Here is a 17,657-nt window from a genome sequence, read left to right as displayed (position 1 = left end):
TAACTTATATATATATATATTATATATATATATATATAACTTCGTCAAAATGTCACATCGACGTCGAATGCCGATCATAAACGCAGGTTTATACATATTTATGATTTATGATACACAGAGGAATCTCTGAAAATGTGTTTATGATCAAAATAAATTGCAATTATACAAGCATAAATTAAATTTATATCGCTATTACGATATCAATAGATTATAGAAATAAATACGCACATAAAGTAAAAAATAAATACGCTCTGCGTCAAAGAAATATTATCAAAGAAAAATCACTTAGAAGAGCCAACGCTATGTTTTTAGCTTTTTATAGTGTCAGTCTTACACTATTTTATTGAATGTACAGCGGCAAGCCAATCGAATTTTAATACTATGTCATTCGGCGGTAATCATGCAATAATTGACCGCTTAAATATATTAAGGAGCCTATCCTAAATATAACACATGTGACTTGCATAATTGATAATATTATAATATTACTTAAAGCTAATGAAGAGTGACGTGTACTGGAAAAGAAAAGGAGACGAATGCTCGTGAGAATGTGTAATTTTTTTTGGAACGATTCTCTGCAATTCTGGGCTCGTCGGCTCAATCAATCGTCGACTGCCATTATTCCCTCTGGAACGCAGATGTATTCTGTTACAAATGAGAAAGATATATAGAGCCAGACGAAAATGTCGCCCTTATAATTTTTTCTTATTTAGTCTATCAATCTAAAATTTCTCTTTTCTTTGTGTTAGGTTATGTAATACCCACATTTGACCGTTCGTTCAATAGCCGTTTTGTTGCCTGTAGCTGCTTCCGTATCCACTATTGTTCTGACTGTAGCTACCAGAGCCACCGCCGGAAGTTCCACTTCCAAAGCTGTTTTGAGGGAACGATTTACTGCTTCCATAGCTAGCCCCGCCTATGCCACCTATGTGAAGCGTACATCAAGCATTTACAAAACACAGTAATTTCACCCATTTAATGCTATGAACGTCACAATATGGCAGCAGTGAACATAATCAAGAGTCTTAAAAACTAGGGAAGTGGAAAGAATAGAAGGGCTAAGAATACGGAGACTTGATTGTATGGTGACTTGATTCATATTTTGAACTGATTACACTGATTTAAAAATGCAAATAACATTTTTTCCATTTCAAGCAGACAGATTCAACAAAATTATACAATCAATTTTTTAAAGGCTGAGAACCCACCGCTACTGCTTCCGGACCATTTGTTGCGATCACTTGCACCAGTACCGGAAGAGCGGTCGAATCTTCTATCTCCTGCATCACGGCCTCCACGAGATCCTCGTGAACCACCACGGCCTCCAGATCCTCGTCCACCGCCTCCACCACCTCCGCTGCGTCCACCGTAGCGTCCTCCTAATTATTAATCATTAATAATCCTCCTAATTAGCAATAACAAATATTTTTAAAAAAATTATTTTTTATACTTAAATAGATATAAAGTTTTAATACAGTATCTCTAAATTGTAATTAAAAAAAAAAAAGAACAAAACTCACTCTTATAAATGCCAGGATTTCGGGATAAATCATATAGTTTCGGATTGACCACCTGCTTAGCCTCTTCTAAAACTTGAATTAAGTCACCAGCCTTGTGAGCATTCCCGGGCGTGAAAAAGGCGTACGCGGTTCCTGTACGCTGCGAACGACCCGTACGTCCAATACGGTGCACATAGTCCTCAGAGTTAGACGGATAGTCCAAGTTTATCACAAATTTGACATCCTCGACATCTGCGAGATACACCAAATTATAATAACAGCACACGGAAAACACTTGTTCCTTTGTGGTTCAATTAACTTATAAAGCGAATATATTCAAGCATTTTACCCGGACGCTGTCTTTGCTAATGGAATTAAAGAATGCTTTCAAGTTACCATTATTGAATATTCTGCAGCAAGTTTTGAAGCATTTACAATGCTGCTGCTATGTGGCCGACATTTTAAAACATATTTTAGACATGAAGGACGGACAAGAACATAAAAGTTATCTCAAATAATAAAAAAATATTGTTCCAAGGTGCAGTAAAATAACTTTAGTTCCATTTGCAATTTGTATATAACATTCAAGTTGACCACAAAGAGCAAGTCTGCATGTAATTACCTGTTTGCGACTAGAGCTGGAAATGTAAATACATTTTTTGGAAATGTAGAGGAATCAGAGCTCAGATGGTTCTCATGGAATTCTCGCTTCACGTATTAGCGAGCTCTACATTTTTATTCTTAGTCAACATTACACCCTTCTCTCCCGCACCAAAGTATGGATCTGTGCTGGATATTTCGAAATTTGGTCCTTGTACATTGCTTCGGTGAAGAGGTTGGAACACCAAGTGAGCACCTTGCGTTCTCCACTCAACCCCCACATGTACTCCCCCATCAAATAATTAGCATCAAGAATTACGCACCGCAATATTGTGAAGACTCCTTCCTATTTTGATGCAATAATTATTAATAATTATCGCTACTCCTCATTTGTTCGCCCTAACTTATAAAAAGTTTTTGACAAATCAAATTCATAAATAATATAAATATTATGCAAAAATTTCAGAATATGCTCTAAAAGTTGTCCACACTTATACTGAGTTTTTACGTGAAATAAAAAGCAACGTTTAAACAATATCACAAATAATGCAGAGCGCGACTTGATGCAATTTACTATCAATCCAACGAATGTATAACCGACAATAATATCTATCCTTTTTGTTTTTTTCTTTTTCGTCCTTATACTAAACGCCCTAACATTACAATTTCCATACTTTGGACCGTCGCAGGTACAGAGTGAGAGTGTTTTTCGAGTGGCAAGGTGGCCGAGGCACAGCGTTTGGTTAGCTTGTTGCGAGGGGGCGGCGACCAGCAGTCACGCCCCGTTCAATTATATTTTCCAAAGCTAGTTGCAGAGTTCTAAGACTCCAGAGTCGCATGTGCCTCTGAAAACACATAGAACAGCACGTTAATACCAGACTGACAGGACTTGTTTCGATCTGAGAGTACAAAATTGGAAGAGATAAACCTGCCTCTAAATCGCTTACCTGATTTCCTATTCTTAAAGCTGAAATATTTTGACGTTCTTTCTATATTATTTATTCTATCGATCATATCGTTTAAAGTCTATTTAACGTGAGTGTTACTGTTCAAAAATAAAATGCGTGAAAATATCAAAAGAACGCCAAAATCCACCTACGTACACTAGTCTATGCCTATAATAAAAGAAGACTTAGAAGAAGTTAACAAAACGATTAAAACTTATTTCTTCATTAATCGTACCGCTGAAAAGACAATGGCAATGTTAATTGCTCTAGTGCGCTCTATAACGCGCACCACCGAAACTCTCAATTAATTAGTAGGCGAAAAGAAAGAATTAGTGATTAAAATTAATGAAACTGAAGATGTCAATGGTAAAATCAAATAGGATATTTAACTAGTCGTTCCTGGAATTCCTTAAGAATAATAAATTATCTCCAGCCACACTGGTAAGAAGGTAATGTCAATCAGTCTGGCACATGCCGTTATCCCACGTTATTGCCACATTACAATACCACGACTTTCACAAATGTGAAATAACCATCGCAGCCTGACCCTTACATCATACCTATATATCTGCAAATTCTTACCTAAACCTCTCGCCGCCACATCAGTAGCCACAAGGATGGCAGATCTGCTATTCCGGAACTCTAAAACAACATTTCTTGTATCACAAATAATATTACAGTCCCAAAAGGTAGTGTAAAAGTAGTAAATAAAGATAAATCAAGTAAATATAAAAAACAGTATTTAGCTCAATTTTGTTTTAACAAGTATAGAAAATTATATAAAGTACTTAATATTTGCTTCTCATGTATTTAGAAAATCATAACAATAGCACTCACGATTTAATACATAATCTCTTTCTTGTTGGCTTTTGTCTCCGTGAATACCAATCGCTTGCCATCCGTATCTATTAATAGCTCTTGTTATGTCATCCACTTTCCTTTTAGTTTCGACAAATATTATAGTTTTATTTTCCGGTTCGTTTGAGATTTCTTCCAACAATTTCATGAGCTTACTCTCCTTTTCGTATTCCTCACATACATCAACGATTTGCAGAATATTGTGATTGGCAGCCAATTGTAGGGAACCAATGTTGATCTGTATGTAATCCGTTAGGAATTCTTCCGCGAGATTACGTACTTCCTTTGGCCACGTCGCCGACCACATGAGAGTCTGACGGTCGGGACGTATTTGTTCTACAATTTTCCTAATTTGAGGCTCGAAGCCCATATCGAGCATTCTATCGGCCTCGTCAAGTACTAAATATGTACATCTACGTAGATTAGTTGTGCCGCGTTCCAAAAAGTCTATAAGACGTCCTGGCGTGGCAATGCAAATCTCTACACCCCGCTCGAGGTCGCGCGCCTGAGGTCCTTTTGGAGCGCCACCGAAGATGCATGTGTTTCGCACCTGGGAAGACATGCCAAAATCTGACGCTACTTGTTGAATTTGTTGTGCCAATTCCCGAGTTGGCGCTAAGATCAATGCGATCGGCCCATCGTTCCTGCTCAGTCTGGGCTGATGATTTATATGCACAATCGCCGGTAAGATGTATGCCAGAGTCTTTCCCGAACCTGTTTGCGCTATACCGACCATATCTCGGCCGGACAGAGCAATAGGCCAACCTTGTGCCTGGATCGCGGTTGGTTCACCAAATCCTTGTCTACGAATCTCGTTGAGGACATAGTCTGGGAAGCCACCTTCTTCGAAATAAATATTGGGACCTGGAACGTTAGCCCCCTTCACAGTGATCTCTTTATTGGAACGGTATGCCTCTACAGCGTGAATACTCCGTGCCATTACGTTAGGATGTGGCTGGTAGAAGTCCTTTCTGAATTGTGGTAGAGTGCTCATATCCCATCGTGGTTTACGTAACCGTTCCCCAGGCTGCCGATTTTTAAAATTGTTGTTTCCAAAATTGCTGTCTCTGTTTCCGCTGCTGCCAAATCTATTGCCTCCTCCGCCTCCATCGCGTCCGCCGAATCTACCACCACCACCACGTGCTCCACCGCCTCCTCCACCGCCTCCTCCTCGTCTATCAGAACGGTCGCGGTCACCATAAGCCCTTTTTGCAAACAAAATAAATCGTTAAACTTTAATTCTTTAAAAAGAAAAAGAAGCAAATATCGCGTTACTCTAAGAGCATAAATAAATTGAGGTGTCTTTTCTGCACCAGATTTTTCTTTTCCATCAAATATCGAATATCCCAAATTTCAAACACGTTATGTATCTATTTCACTTTAGGAGTGGAAACAGAATCTTGCATAAAGCATAAGAAAATGAACCAATCAAAGTTTTTTATTTCTTCTATTTCTATAAAATAAAAGACTGATTGATTAGTTGATTTTCTTATGTTTTATGCAAAGGTCTGTACTTTTAAGCTGAACCTCACGCTACTTCCTAGTCAATAGACAATTTATTCATAGTATGTAAAACGATTAAAATAATGGAATAAAAAGATTACTAACAATATCTTATGCCATTATACATAATTATTGTTAATTTTATGTAAATATTTTCAAAATGACAAAATAAAAGTTGTAAGATGCTCATTTGATGTACGCGCATCGTCCATTTGTCCGATATATATTCTAGCTTTTTTTCATTGAATATGAATTTCTTGTAAACTGTACGGTCAGTTTAAACGAAACTTTACGAGAACAAACTGAAGTGTTTACTTTATAATTATAACGATTTTTAAATTGCTGCCTTATACAAGTCTCAATTTCAAAGAGAATAACTATAGAATAATATATCTTCAACTTGTAATGTAAAATTCTATAAATTTAGAATTAAATATCTTCAAAATGATACGGTAAAAGTCAATGAAATTTTCTAGATATTGAGATTATTAACTTTTATATTATAGACTTATATATTGTAGATTTGTATATTATAGACTTGTATATTATAGACTTGTATATTATAGACTTGTATATTATATAGATTTGTATATTACAGACTTGTATATTATAGACTTATCTTATATTTCATCAAACGCGAGAACCTTAAGGCTATGGCACATAGAAAATCTTAAGACATAAAACTTAAGCAGTAAGCGAATTGACAAATCACAGTAGAAGCAATTGCGAATCCAGCATGTTGATTTCTTTACTGCTTAAGTCTTACATTTAAGGTTTTCATTTTTTCTTTTCATGTTGAAAGAAAAAAAAAGAAAAAATGAAGCATGCAAAAAGTTCAACTAATAAAAACAGATTCGAAGATTTACGACCTTAAGTTCCAAAAGTGTACACTATTCAGTTATAGAAAACAGACCTATATTTTCCCTTTTATTTTAAGGATATGTGTGCGAGTGTGCTTAGCTATTTGCATACCTAAATTCTTTAGCAACATGTTATACATTTGTAATCAAAATATAAAAATTATCAAACATTGAGAAGATGAGGTACTGCTATGAATAGCAGCAAACAGCACATAGGAGAAACTTGTAGGTCAAATAACATTTGTTTTTTGCATTTGAATTCTTTGTACTTTTTACCTTCCTTCTTTTCTTTTTCATCTAATTATAGGTCTGTTTTCTGTGGCTGAACTAGTGTACACTTTTGGAACTTAAAGTGAGATGGATATACGTTTGATATTGGTTTAGTTTAAAGTGAGAAAGAAAGTTCTAGAACAGTCTAGTGCAGGAACAGAAAACAGACCATATATAGCATTTTAAGTGCAAAAGTAAAAAAAAAACAAAACACAGCTACAAAAATAGATATACTCTACTCCGAGGGGGTAACCACTTAATCTCGGAACAAAGTCCTCGAAATCATTATAAAATTCATATGAAATCTCTACGTATAATCCAATAATTACATACATATGCAACCACGAGAAATTATTGTATAATAAAATTAAATAAAATTGTATATTTTATCAAATTACTTCATGTAGTGAAAAAAATTATTTGTAACCATATGAAATCATGTAATCTACGGGACAATATTTCAGCTAGTGATTACTCTCTCGCTCTACTCCTAGTATTGTATATTCGATAAGTTTCTCCTAATTAGTTACGGAGGATAGAAAATTCTTTCCCTCTCATCTCTCTCTAGAAATTCTATCATGTCCGTTTTCTAATTAGAAAAAGATAAAACCTAAACTCAAGATTAAAATTAATCTATATTGGAAGAAACGGGCATCAACCAACAACGAAAGGATTTATCGCACAAGGAAAAGCTTAGCTTAGGCTTATGTAATATAATTCGTTTATTCTTCCTGATTTCCCAACAATCTAGCTACGCATTACCAGTTAATTGCCCGTAACTTCCTGCAACTACTCATTTCGCTTCTTTCCTCAATAAATTTCTATACAAATGAAAATCGCGAACTCGAAGATCCTTTCGCGTGCAAGCCTCGTCAAGTGGAATCTTCCGCGATTTTCTTTTCGCCAACGTGACGCACATGCAAATACATGCAAGGTAATTTGCAATCCAGGAGATTTTGAGTCGCGTAATTTCATTCAGCTATATGATTATACGTTTCGCGCGTGTAGCATTATCCAGGCAGAGTCCATTTCGAGACGTCGCGATTTCCATTGCGAATTCTAACGATCCGTGACCTCCGAGATTGCGACAAAGGATCCGTCCGCAAAATGGCGTACAAGGGTGCGAGCGGACAAGTAGCAGCGTTAAACGGAAAACGAGCAACGAGAGCGAAATTCGCCTCGCATCGTCTTGCGCGGACTTACATTGCAACGGGTGGTAATATGTCACTGTCCTGCGTGCGATTTCCTTGGTAGTTATCGATAAGGGTCGAGAATCCGGACCGGGTGACGAGAGCACGTTCACCCGTTATCAGACCAGCCAGCTGAAGGAACGAGGCAACAGTAGTGACGAGACGGGACGGGACGGGAAGGAGGAAGGGTGTCGGCGTCACGGCGTCATGGCGGCCGGCGAAAAGTAGTTCCTCCTAGTAGAAATCTGCAGTCACGATCCTCGAATTTTGCGCTTCTTTTCGCAGAAAGTATTATCCAAATCGAGAGAGATTTCAATGTTTTTACTTTGAACTTCGATATTCGGTATGATGGAGAAATTAAGGTGCCCGAAAAAAGGCGTTCTTCGCCGGAACTGAAAGTTAGGTCAAGTTAGACACTCTCCAGCGCCATCACGTTTAGATACTGCGGAATTAAATGCGTCGCGCCAAATTCAAACCCATAGATGCGTCTGGCTGTGACGTTCATACGATGTAAATTATTAAATTAAATTAATGTAAATTTATAAATGTATATATTTTATTGATTAATGTAAGTTACTAAATTTCGTTCTATTTTTGATCACGATCCACTTGATGCTACAAATGCTTTTTGCAGCATTAGGGTCGTATTCTGTAACTCTTAACGACTGTAATGATATCGTTACATTGTAGTTGTGCAGCTTTTTTACTGTATATAAAATTTGCGCAATGACAATATAATGATAACGTTACAGTCGTAAGAATTGCAGAATAGACCCGCCCTTAGTATCGCATTCTCTAGTTTTCATTACTTGTAAAAAACAGACTGAAGCTTACAGCGTATGAGCGTCGAAATTGAACGCATCGGCACGTTCAATATTACTTCTTTACGTAATATTATTAATAATTAACAGAAAAAACATAATTTAAGAAAAAATTCTTAACCCATAAGCAGGACCACATATTTTTTGAAGCTAAAAAAGGATATATGAAACCATTACAATTTTTATTTTTTTTAAAGATTTTTTCAAGTTTAAAACTGCGAAAAGTAAGATTGTAAAACTACTTCAAATCAATACTATTTAAAAAATTAGGAAAAATCTCAGGATCACCAAAGGACCGTTATGTTTCTAATTAATATGAGTACCTATAAATAAAAATTCATTTTACTCAGTTAACTACGTTATATGATATTACACGTGCTATCTACATTATTTTAGCAATAAAAAACCAATTAATGGCTGTATTCAATATAAAAAATAACTTTGCAACTGCTGTAAAATTCTTTAATGTGATCGATTTATACATTCAAATCCGTGTAGAATTAAGAACAAAAACCAATCGTATTAAGAAAACAATTGCAAAACTACTTTTTTTGCTGAATGAAAATCTATCCAGACAAAAAGCTACAAGCTGCAGAAAAATAGACTAATTATTACGTTAAATATTTTATTAGCCTTTCTTTATGCATATAAATATATATATAATTATGCAGATTTATCTGAATAGATCTTATTAGTAAAGTTATTATGAAACGATATCCTTTTCATTTCTTTTTTCTTGTTGAACATTCAATAGTAGTTCATATGTATCAGAGATGCATATTTCATGCTGAGAACAGGGGAGAACTTGACTGCTTTCAAGAAAGCGAAAGTTAATATTTTATTAATTCTATAACACAGACTCACACAACAAATGACACACATTAATATTTTCTTTCCTAAGAGATTCCACAGCAAGAGAAATCACAGATATTAAACAAAAACACAGTTGTTGATCAATTTTCAATATCTTCAACATCACAAATAATTAAACATAAATGACTAACTCTACCCAGCTGATTATCTATATAATAGCGAATTCGATTGTATGTATCAGTAAGCACTAGTGTATAAATTGTACCGAGACACTGCTGGGTCTCCAGATTATAAACTCATATATACACCAGAAACATAAATGCTTTATCAATAAAAGGTTCAGCACATGTTTTACCGAATTAATTTATCACGTCAAATAATTTATATAATGTGACACTAAGTGTCACATTGATTATTTGCAATTATAAATTAAAATGACAAGGATTATGCGTATAATCCTTGTCATTTTATTTAGACAGGTTTTAATCAATATTTACTTATACATCCAATTAAATTCGTTGCAAGAAAGCACATTTGCGAAGAACTTTCGCAGTTCCATTGAAAAACGAATACATCTATATAATCTATCAATTGCACTTTCTTCCCACAAATTCATTGACAAATTTTTATCACATTCCCATAGTTCCCTACAATTCATCGGAAGTTACAATTAAAGACTGTTATTTACTATTATAATTTAAAATATTTCGTTGAAAAATTCAGTCAAATAAAATAAAATGACAATTGTGTTAATATTATCAAGATATAAAAATTAAATAACAAATAATTTTTAATGATTTTAACTTAAAAATATATAAGATACTATAGATAAAATAAACAATTCAAATTTAAAAAACCAAAGTTATTATATAAACATCTTTAGTCTAAATATTGCACACGAGTGTGATGCAAATGTCGAGTAATTTTTCCCTCACTGTACTATTTATAACAGTGGATAAATAACCTTTTTATAAAAATTTATAAAAAGGTTATTTATCCGCTAATATTAATAAAACATAATACGTTATAAACGTTAATAATGAGATTGACGTATAATCAGCATGTATATATATATCCGCATACTGCTTGCGGAAAAAATTCTGTAACATATCGTACAACTTATAAATAACATACTTAATTATTATAAAATAGCTTAAAACTGCTTAAAGAAAAAAAGAAATACTAGAGCTTTTTTTTAAATAATTGCATTCCAATGTAGAAATTTACATTCTTCTGTTCTTATTAAATATTAATTAATATATTTTAAATAACAATAACTTGCAAAATCAAAGTTACAATTGCATTAAAGTGGTGCCAAAGTTTCTTTGGTTTTCTTTGGTTTACTCAGTGCAAATTCGACATATATGCAAACGGATGGACATTACATTCAATAAACTTACAATTGTTGAGTTACAGAGTCAATTAGTCGTTATTCACCTGATGTATGATATAGAATGTAATGTATACTATCGTATCGATATTTTTATTATTATGCTGCATAACTTATTCATTTTCTATATATATCCTTTTTTCATCTATTATAACTTTAGCAGGTTCTTATCTGCATCCTGTCGAATCTCACTATAACTAAACGTGACACATTTTATACCATTGAATTGTTACGTGCTATCAATTATCTATTAAAAAACAGAATTAATACGTGCTATCAATCATCCATTAAAAACAGAATTAATAAGTTGTGCTTCTGTATGGATAACCACTTCCGTAATTATCGCCACCTCCATAATTTTGAGGCATACTTCCCTGTCCATAGCTTCTTTGCGTGCTATATCCATATGTCGTATTCTGGGTCAAAGAAGTATTCTGTTTCACATTATAATTAGTATAATTACTATAATCCGTTCCCGAATAAACGTTTGAAGAAGGCTGATAAGAGGTCCCGCTGCGAGCAAGGCCTCTTCCTCTTGCTGATCCGCCACCTCTCCCTCTATCATTATTACTTCTTCGGTTATTACTCCTTTCAACGCCATTAACACCAGAAGAACCGCCGAAACGTTTCACACCTTATCATATGAAATAATCGAGTGAATATCTAGCGATTATGATCACTACAATCAAATGCCCATAAAGTGAACTTTTTCTTCCCCATTCATCATATATTATTAGGGTGCGAGCAAAGTTTACTTTATGTAAGAACCATTAGAATAAAAATGTAGACAAATTTGGATGATATGGACATTCAACTCTAAGCTAAAACATACTTCTGTTGAAATTTCCCGCCTTGGCCATCTCTGCCATTTCACTGAGACGCGGATTGACATTCTGTCCCGCCTCTCGTAAAACTTCTATCAAGTCTCCGGCATGTTTCATATTGTGACTTGTGAAAAACGCATACGCCGTTCCGGTCTGTCGTCTACGTCCAGTTCGACCGATTCTGTGTATATAATCCTCCGACGAAGATGGATAATCGAAATTTATCACGTACTTCACATCATCCACATCTGTGAAGTAGTAGTCACGAAAAATGTTATTAATAATATCATATTGGTCATATAAAACAAAATATCTCGATAAAACGTATGTAAACTAAAAAAAATCTGTAATTTATATATATATATATAAAATTATAAAATTATTATATTATATATTATTATTATATATTATATATTATATATGTTATTTTATAATTTTTTCTCATTCAAAAACTAAATTAATATTCCTCATTTAATTAAACATTACTTAATATATTAGTGCATGTGTTCATGCATATAGATATTGTCAGATATTAATAAAGAATGATTGATGTTTAAAAGAATAAAAGAAAAATATATTTCTAATAAGTGTTAAATAACTTAAATGCATATTGAATAAAATGCTACATTTTGGCAAAAAATTATTGACATTAATTTCCAGATAAATTTAGTCAATAAAATAGATTTAGACACCCACCTTTTGAAAATTCCGATGTGAAATCAGCAAGAACGACCCCGTTTGCTTTTAAAGTGGGGCAATTCTGATTGCTTTCTTATGGTAATATATTGGCGGCCTAGAGATTAGACAGACACAGCGGTTGTGTCTGGTTTGGGATAGAGGCAGCAATTTAGGGTTTAAGCCTGAGTGCATTAGTTTTGATAGGCACTGTGTATGATCATTTCTTAAAGTTAAAGTTGGAGGCACTGGATAACAAATTTAGCAATTGCACTTTTTAAGTTTTCATATTGCAATTACAAATTTATATGTTTATAATTATTAATTCACATATTTTTTGAAACTTTGCTTAAAAGAAACCCATTTCATTTTTTAATTACTACAAGTAATATTTAAATACACATGTATTGATTGTCATGTTATTTAAATGCATTGATTATTGATTAGTGCATTAATGGTCGTTATAAAGTCTACTTTGCTATTCCATAATGAGAAAATTAATACAGAAGTTAAATCGGATATAAATCTAGCTTTCCATTTAGAAATTGTTATAATATATAAGCAAAGGAAAATAAAATAGTCACTGTGTCTGCCCAATACTGGCAGTACACCGCGTTGAGTTAGGGTACTCTGTGCCTCTGAAAAAGAAAAGCAGACAGACTTAGTGGTAGCTTGTGTGCATTTTTAGAACCTTGATCTTACATGTACATTATTATCAAAATTAATAACTCTTCATTTCAACACTGAAACTAGTCATATATCAATTAATACAGTTATAAATTAAACATGTAGCAAAAACGTTTCTATGACTTTTACATGAAAATAAAAGGTAGATTTATTTATATACGACAAAAATGGGGTTACAATTTAAAAAAAAATGGGTTTACATAAAAAAAACAATAAATCAACAAATTGTTAAAAAAGTTTGTTCGACACACCTGTAATCACAGAACAAAAATTGCAGAATGAAAAATGCATAAAAAGGCATAAATCAGAAAAATGTCAATTTTACATGGCTTTACAATACAATCGAGACGAATATGACAAAAAAGTTCCAATGCATCACACACTGCTACATACACAGCTGTCGGCTGGCCTCACTCTAACAACGCATCATCCGGCTAATCCAATAAGTGTTGCCAATACCCAGTTTCACCGTGACTTTCTCGCCTACACCAAAACATTGCTGAATAGATTTTTACATCCCCAAGCCTCTAGCGGCTACATCAGTTGCGACTAAAATCGGCGCTCTTCCACTGCGGAATTCTTGTAATACATGATCCCTTTCCTGCTGGTTTTTGTCACCGTGAATACACACAGCTTGCCAGCCTTCGCGTCTAATATTTCTCGTGAGATCGTCAACTTTACGTTTGGTTTCCACAAATATAATAGTCTTATTCTCTTTTTCAGTATCAATCTCTTGAAGCAATCTATACAGTTTCGAGTCTTTCTCATACTCTTGACAAACATCAATGATTTGAGTAATGTTATGATTGGCCGACAGAGTCAAAGAACCGATATTGAGATGAACGTAATCTGTCAAGAAATCCTCTGCAAGCGCGCGAACTTCCTTAGGCCACGTCGCCGACCACATTAGCACTTGTCTATCGGGGCGTATTTGCTCAATTATTTTTCGTATCTGAGGTTCGAATCCCATATCAAGCATGCGATCGGCTTCATCGAGAACTAGATACGTACATCTGAAATTAACGAATAAAAGAATATTTAGATTGTGTAAATTCATATTATTAATTTCCGATATACAGGTAATTTTGATTTATCACTGAATTTTTATAGATTTACATACCTACATAAGTTTGTAGTTCCTTTTTCTAAGAAATCTATAAGTCTACCTGGCGTAGCAATGCATATTTCAATGCCTCTCTCCAAATCGTGTGCCTGTGGTCCTTTTGGAGCCCCGCCAAAAATACACGTATTTCTTACAGCCGCAGTCTCTCCAAAGCTATTAGCTACTTCTTGAATTTGTTGAGCTAATTCTCTGGTTGGAGCTAAGACCAAGACAATTGGTCCATCACCAGTGTTTATGCGCGGTTGATGTATGATATGCACAATTGCAGGTAAAATATACTGAAAAAAGAAAATAAAATAATCTAATACAAACGTATACAAATAACATCTTTAAATCATATATCCAATATATTAATCAACATTTTATTTAAACTATATAAAGTATGTATGTAAAGCTACTTAAATAATTGGACAAATGGGAATAGGAAACGAATAAAATATTCTAAAATTCTCTCATTGGTTAAATATTATACGTATTTACTATTATATTATATATCTATTTATTATTGTATTAAATATACTTCTAATTCTGCTTACTCCAAGTGTCTTTCCAGAGCCAGTTTGAGCGATTGCAACAAGATCTCTGCCGCTAAGTGCAATAGGCCATCCTTGAGCTTGAATTGGAGTAGGCTGTGAATACCCTTCTCTACGAATACCTTCCATTACGTAAGGTGGAAAGTTTCCCTCCTCGAAATATTGTATGGGATTAGGAATATTGTCACCCTTCACAGTTATTTCTGCGTTCTCTCGAAAATGATATACTTCTTCGGTAGATCTAAGAATTAAAGTCGTGAGCACATTTCATTGTTTATCCCATACTAAATTTAATATCACTAATAGTACTAATACCTGTTCCTGACTGCGAGATGCTCTATATAAAAATCTTTGCGTATTGGTTCCAAAGTACAAAGATCCCAGTTTACTTTCCTTAGACCGCCACCAGGTTGCTTTCCTTTCAATCCCCCTCGCAAATTATTGGAGTTTCCTCTAGGTGTGCCAAACCTGCTACCACCACGTCCATTATCAATGCCGCCTCTGCCAGTACTTGTTCCTATCTTCGCAGTACCACCACGACGGCCTCTACTACTCTGATCTCGGTCACGAGTATACCTAGAAATTTAAGCATGATTTATAAAATTGTACATTTTCACGTACAAAAATATATAATATCTTTATTTAATAAAATATACGTTTTCCTAATAAAAATTCTAAGTTCAGTTCAGTTTGCTTTTAGTATACAGAGTTGGACATAATATAAAGTATTACAAGTTGTTATCCCTGAAAATATGCGTCGAATTAAAAATATGTTCAGACAAAATTGTATAATTTCAAGGGGAACAAATAATAATAAAATCAATTTTTCTAGATCACATGCAAGTTACCTCCATTTTTTTAAATAGAATGATATATTTTTTTACATAATATAATTCCCCTACTATTTTGTGTACAAAAGTATTAAGAAATATCGAAAAATTAATCGTTTACGGGATATATTATACTTTATTCTGGCACATAAAATACCTCGTATAATTATTGATTTTTAAACATACTTTGATATCTTTATGCACAGAATAATGAAATGAATTAATTGATGTAAAAAAAAAACACATAGCTGCTTTTCAAAAATGATATGTAATTACATAGCTTGTAACACTTTAAATCCTCCACTCTAACTTTGAACAATAAAAATTATTTGGGCATAAAGTAAAACATGAATAATTTATATAGAGAAATATAAAAATTTATATATAGTACATATAAGGGAATAATTTCTCGTTTTAATATAAACTAATCTAAGAAATATCAATTTAAAAGAGACCAATCGTCAATCGGATTCGCCGATCCGAAAGTATACGCCAATTACAGGCGATTCGTTATCTGATGTTGCGCTGTAGTCGCTGGTCATGTTTTTGACAAAAAAAAAAGCCGACGAGCACGAAACCACGAGGATATGCGAGATTATGGGAGTCGATCGCAAGGTTAGGTTAGGTTGAAGAGATGCTGGTATCTATCTAACCTTTGATCTTTAAATATTCGTCAAGCAGCATGTTATTTGGGAAAAAATATAAACGATTTTCTGTTTGATTTCACGAAAATAGAGAATTCAAAATTATAATATAAATGTTAGTTTTTATCAATTTGACCACTTTTACTACATTGATATGCACTTGTAAATCTTTTATTTATGATTCTTTTCTTTTATTTATGATCCTGTCCACTAAATCTGAAAATGTTTGATTTCGAATGTAATAAGATGATTAAAAGTGCAGCTAAAAATATGAATATTTTACTATTTCTAAACTTCATTTTAATTTTATTAAGTCTACAAGGTGCAAAGTTTCACAATATAAATACTTGAGAATTGATTAAATAAAATTATACATTTAAATTATTTTAAAACCAATTTAATAACAGAACCAATATGTTTGAGAGAACGCAGTCTTATGCTTTACATATAAAAAATATAATTATTTCATTTTGTGTGATATAAAATATTAGATACATGAGAAACTTTTATCTCAATAAATATGTAATTAAAAGAAAATAATCTTTTTTTTTCCTTACACTTTAATTAAAATTTGCTGATCATGTTAACTAATAACACTATAATCGCTTTTAATAAACACATTATATATACACATACTACAGTACATGTATATATAGTAAGAGATATCTGTTTTAAGTGTATGTGTATGTTAGGTGAAGTAGGGAACGTCGGTTATTGTAAAGCAGTCAAGTCACTCTACTGACTACGTGCAAAACTAGCAGAGTCATCATCGTACATTCGAGAAGACGATTTCAAAGATCAGAAAAGATGCCTGAAATAAATCCAGAAGTACTCAAAGTATTTGGCTTTTGGGGTAGCATATTGGTTCTGAAACTGCTGGTGATGATGCCGTTAACTGCACGACAGCGAATAAGAAAAAACGTAAGTAAAATAGTCATACGAGATAAAATAACCATATATTATATAATATATGTATTCATGTTATATTATGTGTATTTTTTTCATATAAAAACCGTCTCTAATTAAATTGTTACAAACATAAATATTTTTGTCTTGAGGCCGTTTGTCACTATTATTAAATTTGAAACAGGAAATAATTTAAACGTATTTGAATTCCTAAACAAAAGTTACTACATTTCTTTTATCTCTCTCTCTCTCTCTCTCTCTCTCTCTCTCTCTCTCTCTCTATATATATATATTTATATATACAAGCTGTTTCCTTTAACTCGAACATTTAGAACAACTCTATTGCTTTTAATGATACGACAAAATACATATTTAAAAAATTATTAATTTGCAATATTATACTATAAAAGAAATTTTTTTTAAGGTAATAAATTTTTTAAGTGAAATTATATGATTTTTTTACATAATATGATTCTTCTAGTTATTTTGCATATTAAAAGTGGATATTAAAGTAGAATTATCAAAAATCAATAGTTTATAAGAGATTTTATACTTTATTCTGGTACATTTTGATAAAATGTATCATAAACTTTTTTATACACACACACACACACATACGTGCATACATACACATACATATATATATATATATATATATATATATATATATATATAAAAATATAT

General features: G+C 33.1%; 3 protein-coding genes across 3 annotated transcripts in view; 1 reads left to right on the top strand and 2 right to left on the bottom strand.

The window, feature by feature from the left end:
* Window positions 1–198: 198 nt before the first annotated feature.
* Window positions 199–7,932, bottom strand: LOC108761553 (ATP-dependent RNA helicase dbp2). The gene is made up of 7 exons (XM_018508162.1): window positions 7,741–7,932; window positions 3,884–5,109; window positions 3,629–3,688; window positions 1,521–1,751; window positions 1,209–1,379; window positions 766–925; window positions 199–645 (listed from the first exon to the last, which is right to left on the bottom strand). Coding segments are annotated over exons 1-6 (1,836 nt in total). The 5' UTR covers window positions 7,743–7,932; the 3' UTR covers window positions 199–645; window positions 766–779.
* Window positions 7,933–10,672: 2,740 nt separating this feature from the next.
* Window positions 10,673–17,657, bottom strand: part of LOC108761556 (ATP-dependent RNA helicase dbp2) — a 10,141-nt gene continuing 3,156 nt past the window's right edge. The window contains exons 2-7 of the mRNA XM_018508165.1: window positions 14,909–15,169; window positions 14,597–14,834; window positions 14,058–14,338; window positions 13,457–13,950; window positions 11,584–11,823; window positions 10,673–11,385 (exon numbers count right to left, since the gene is read on the bottom strand). Of these exons, the coding sequence (XP_018363667.1) occupies window positions 11,051–11,385; window positions 11,584–11,823; window positions 13,457–13,950; window positions 14,058–14,338; window positions 14,597–14,834; window positions 14,909–15,169 (1,849 nt within the window). The 3' untranslated portion in view covers window positions 10,673–11,050. The remainder of the gene's footprint in view (window positions 11,386–11,583; window positions 11,824–13,456; window positions 13,951–14,057; window positions 14,339–14,596; window positions 14,835–14,908; window positions 15,170–17,657) is intronic.
* Window positions 16,875–17,657, top strand: part of LOC108761557 (microsomal glutathione S-transferase 1) — a 2,463-nt gene continuing 1,680 nt past the window's right edge. The window contains exon 1 of the mRNA XM_018508166.1: window positions 16,875–16,988. Within this exon, the coding sequence (XP_018363668.1) occupies window positions 16,875–16,988 (114 nt within the window). The remainder of the gene's footprint in view (window positions 16,989–17,657) is intronic.

This window comes from Trachymyrmex cornetzi, unplaced genomic scaffold (assembly GCF_001594075.2).
Source record: "Trachymyrmex cornetzi isolate Tcor2-1 unplaced genomic scaffold, Tcor1.1 scaffold25, whole genome shotgun sequence".
Classification (NCBI taxonomy): Eukaryota; Metazoa; Arthropoda; class Insecta; order Hymenoptera; family Formicidae; genus Trachymyrmex; species Trachymyrmex cornetzi.
The sequence above is the reverse complement of the archived record's forward strand: the minus strand, read 5'-3'. Positions and strand labels throughout refer to the sequence as shown.

Excerpts from the sequence above, each read along its gene's own strand:
- LOC108761553 (XM_018508162.1), bottom strand. Across the intron at positions 3,689-3,883 it reads AAGAGATTATGTATTAAATC|AGTTCCGGAATAGCAGATCT; the intron begins GTGAGTGCTATT and ends ATGTTGTTTTAG. Across the intron at positions 926-1,208 it reads ATGGTCCGGAAGCAGTAGCG|GTGGCATAGGCGGGGCTAGC; the intron begins GTGGGTTCTCAG and ends CGCTTCACATAG.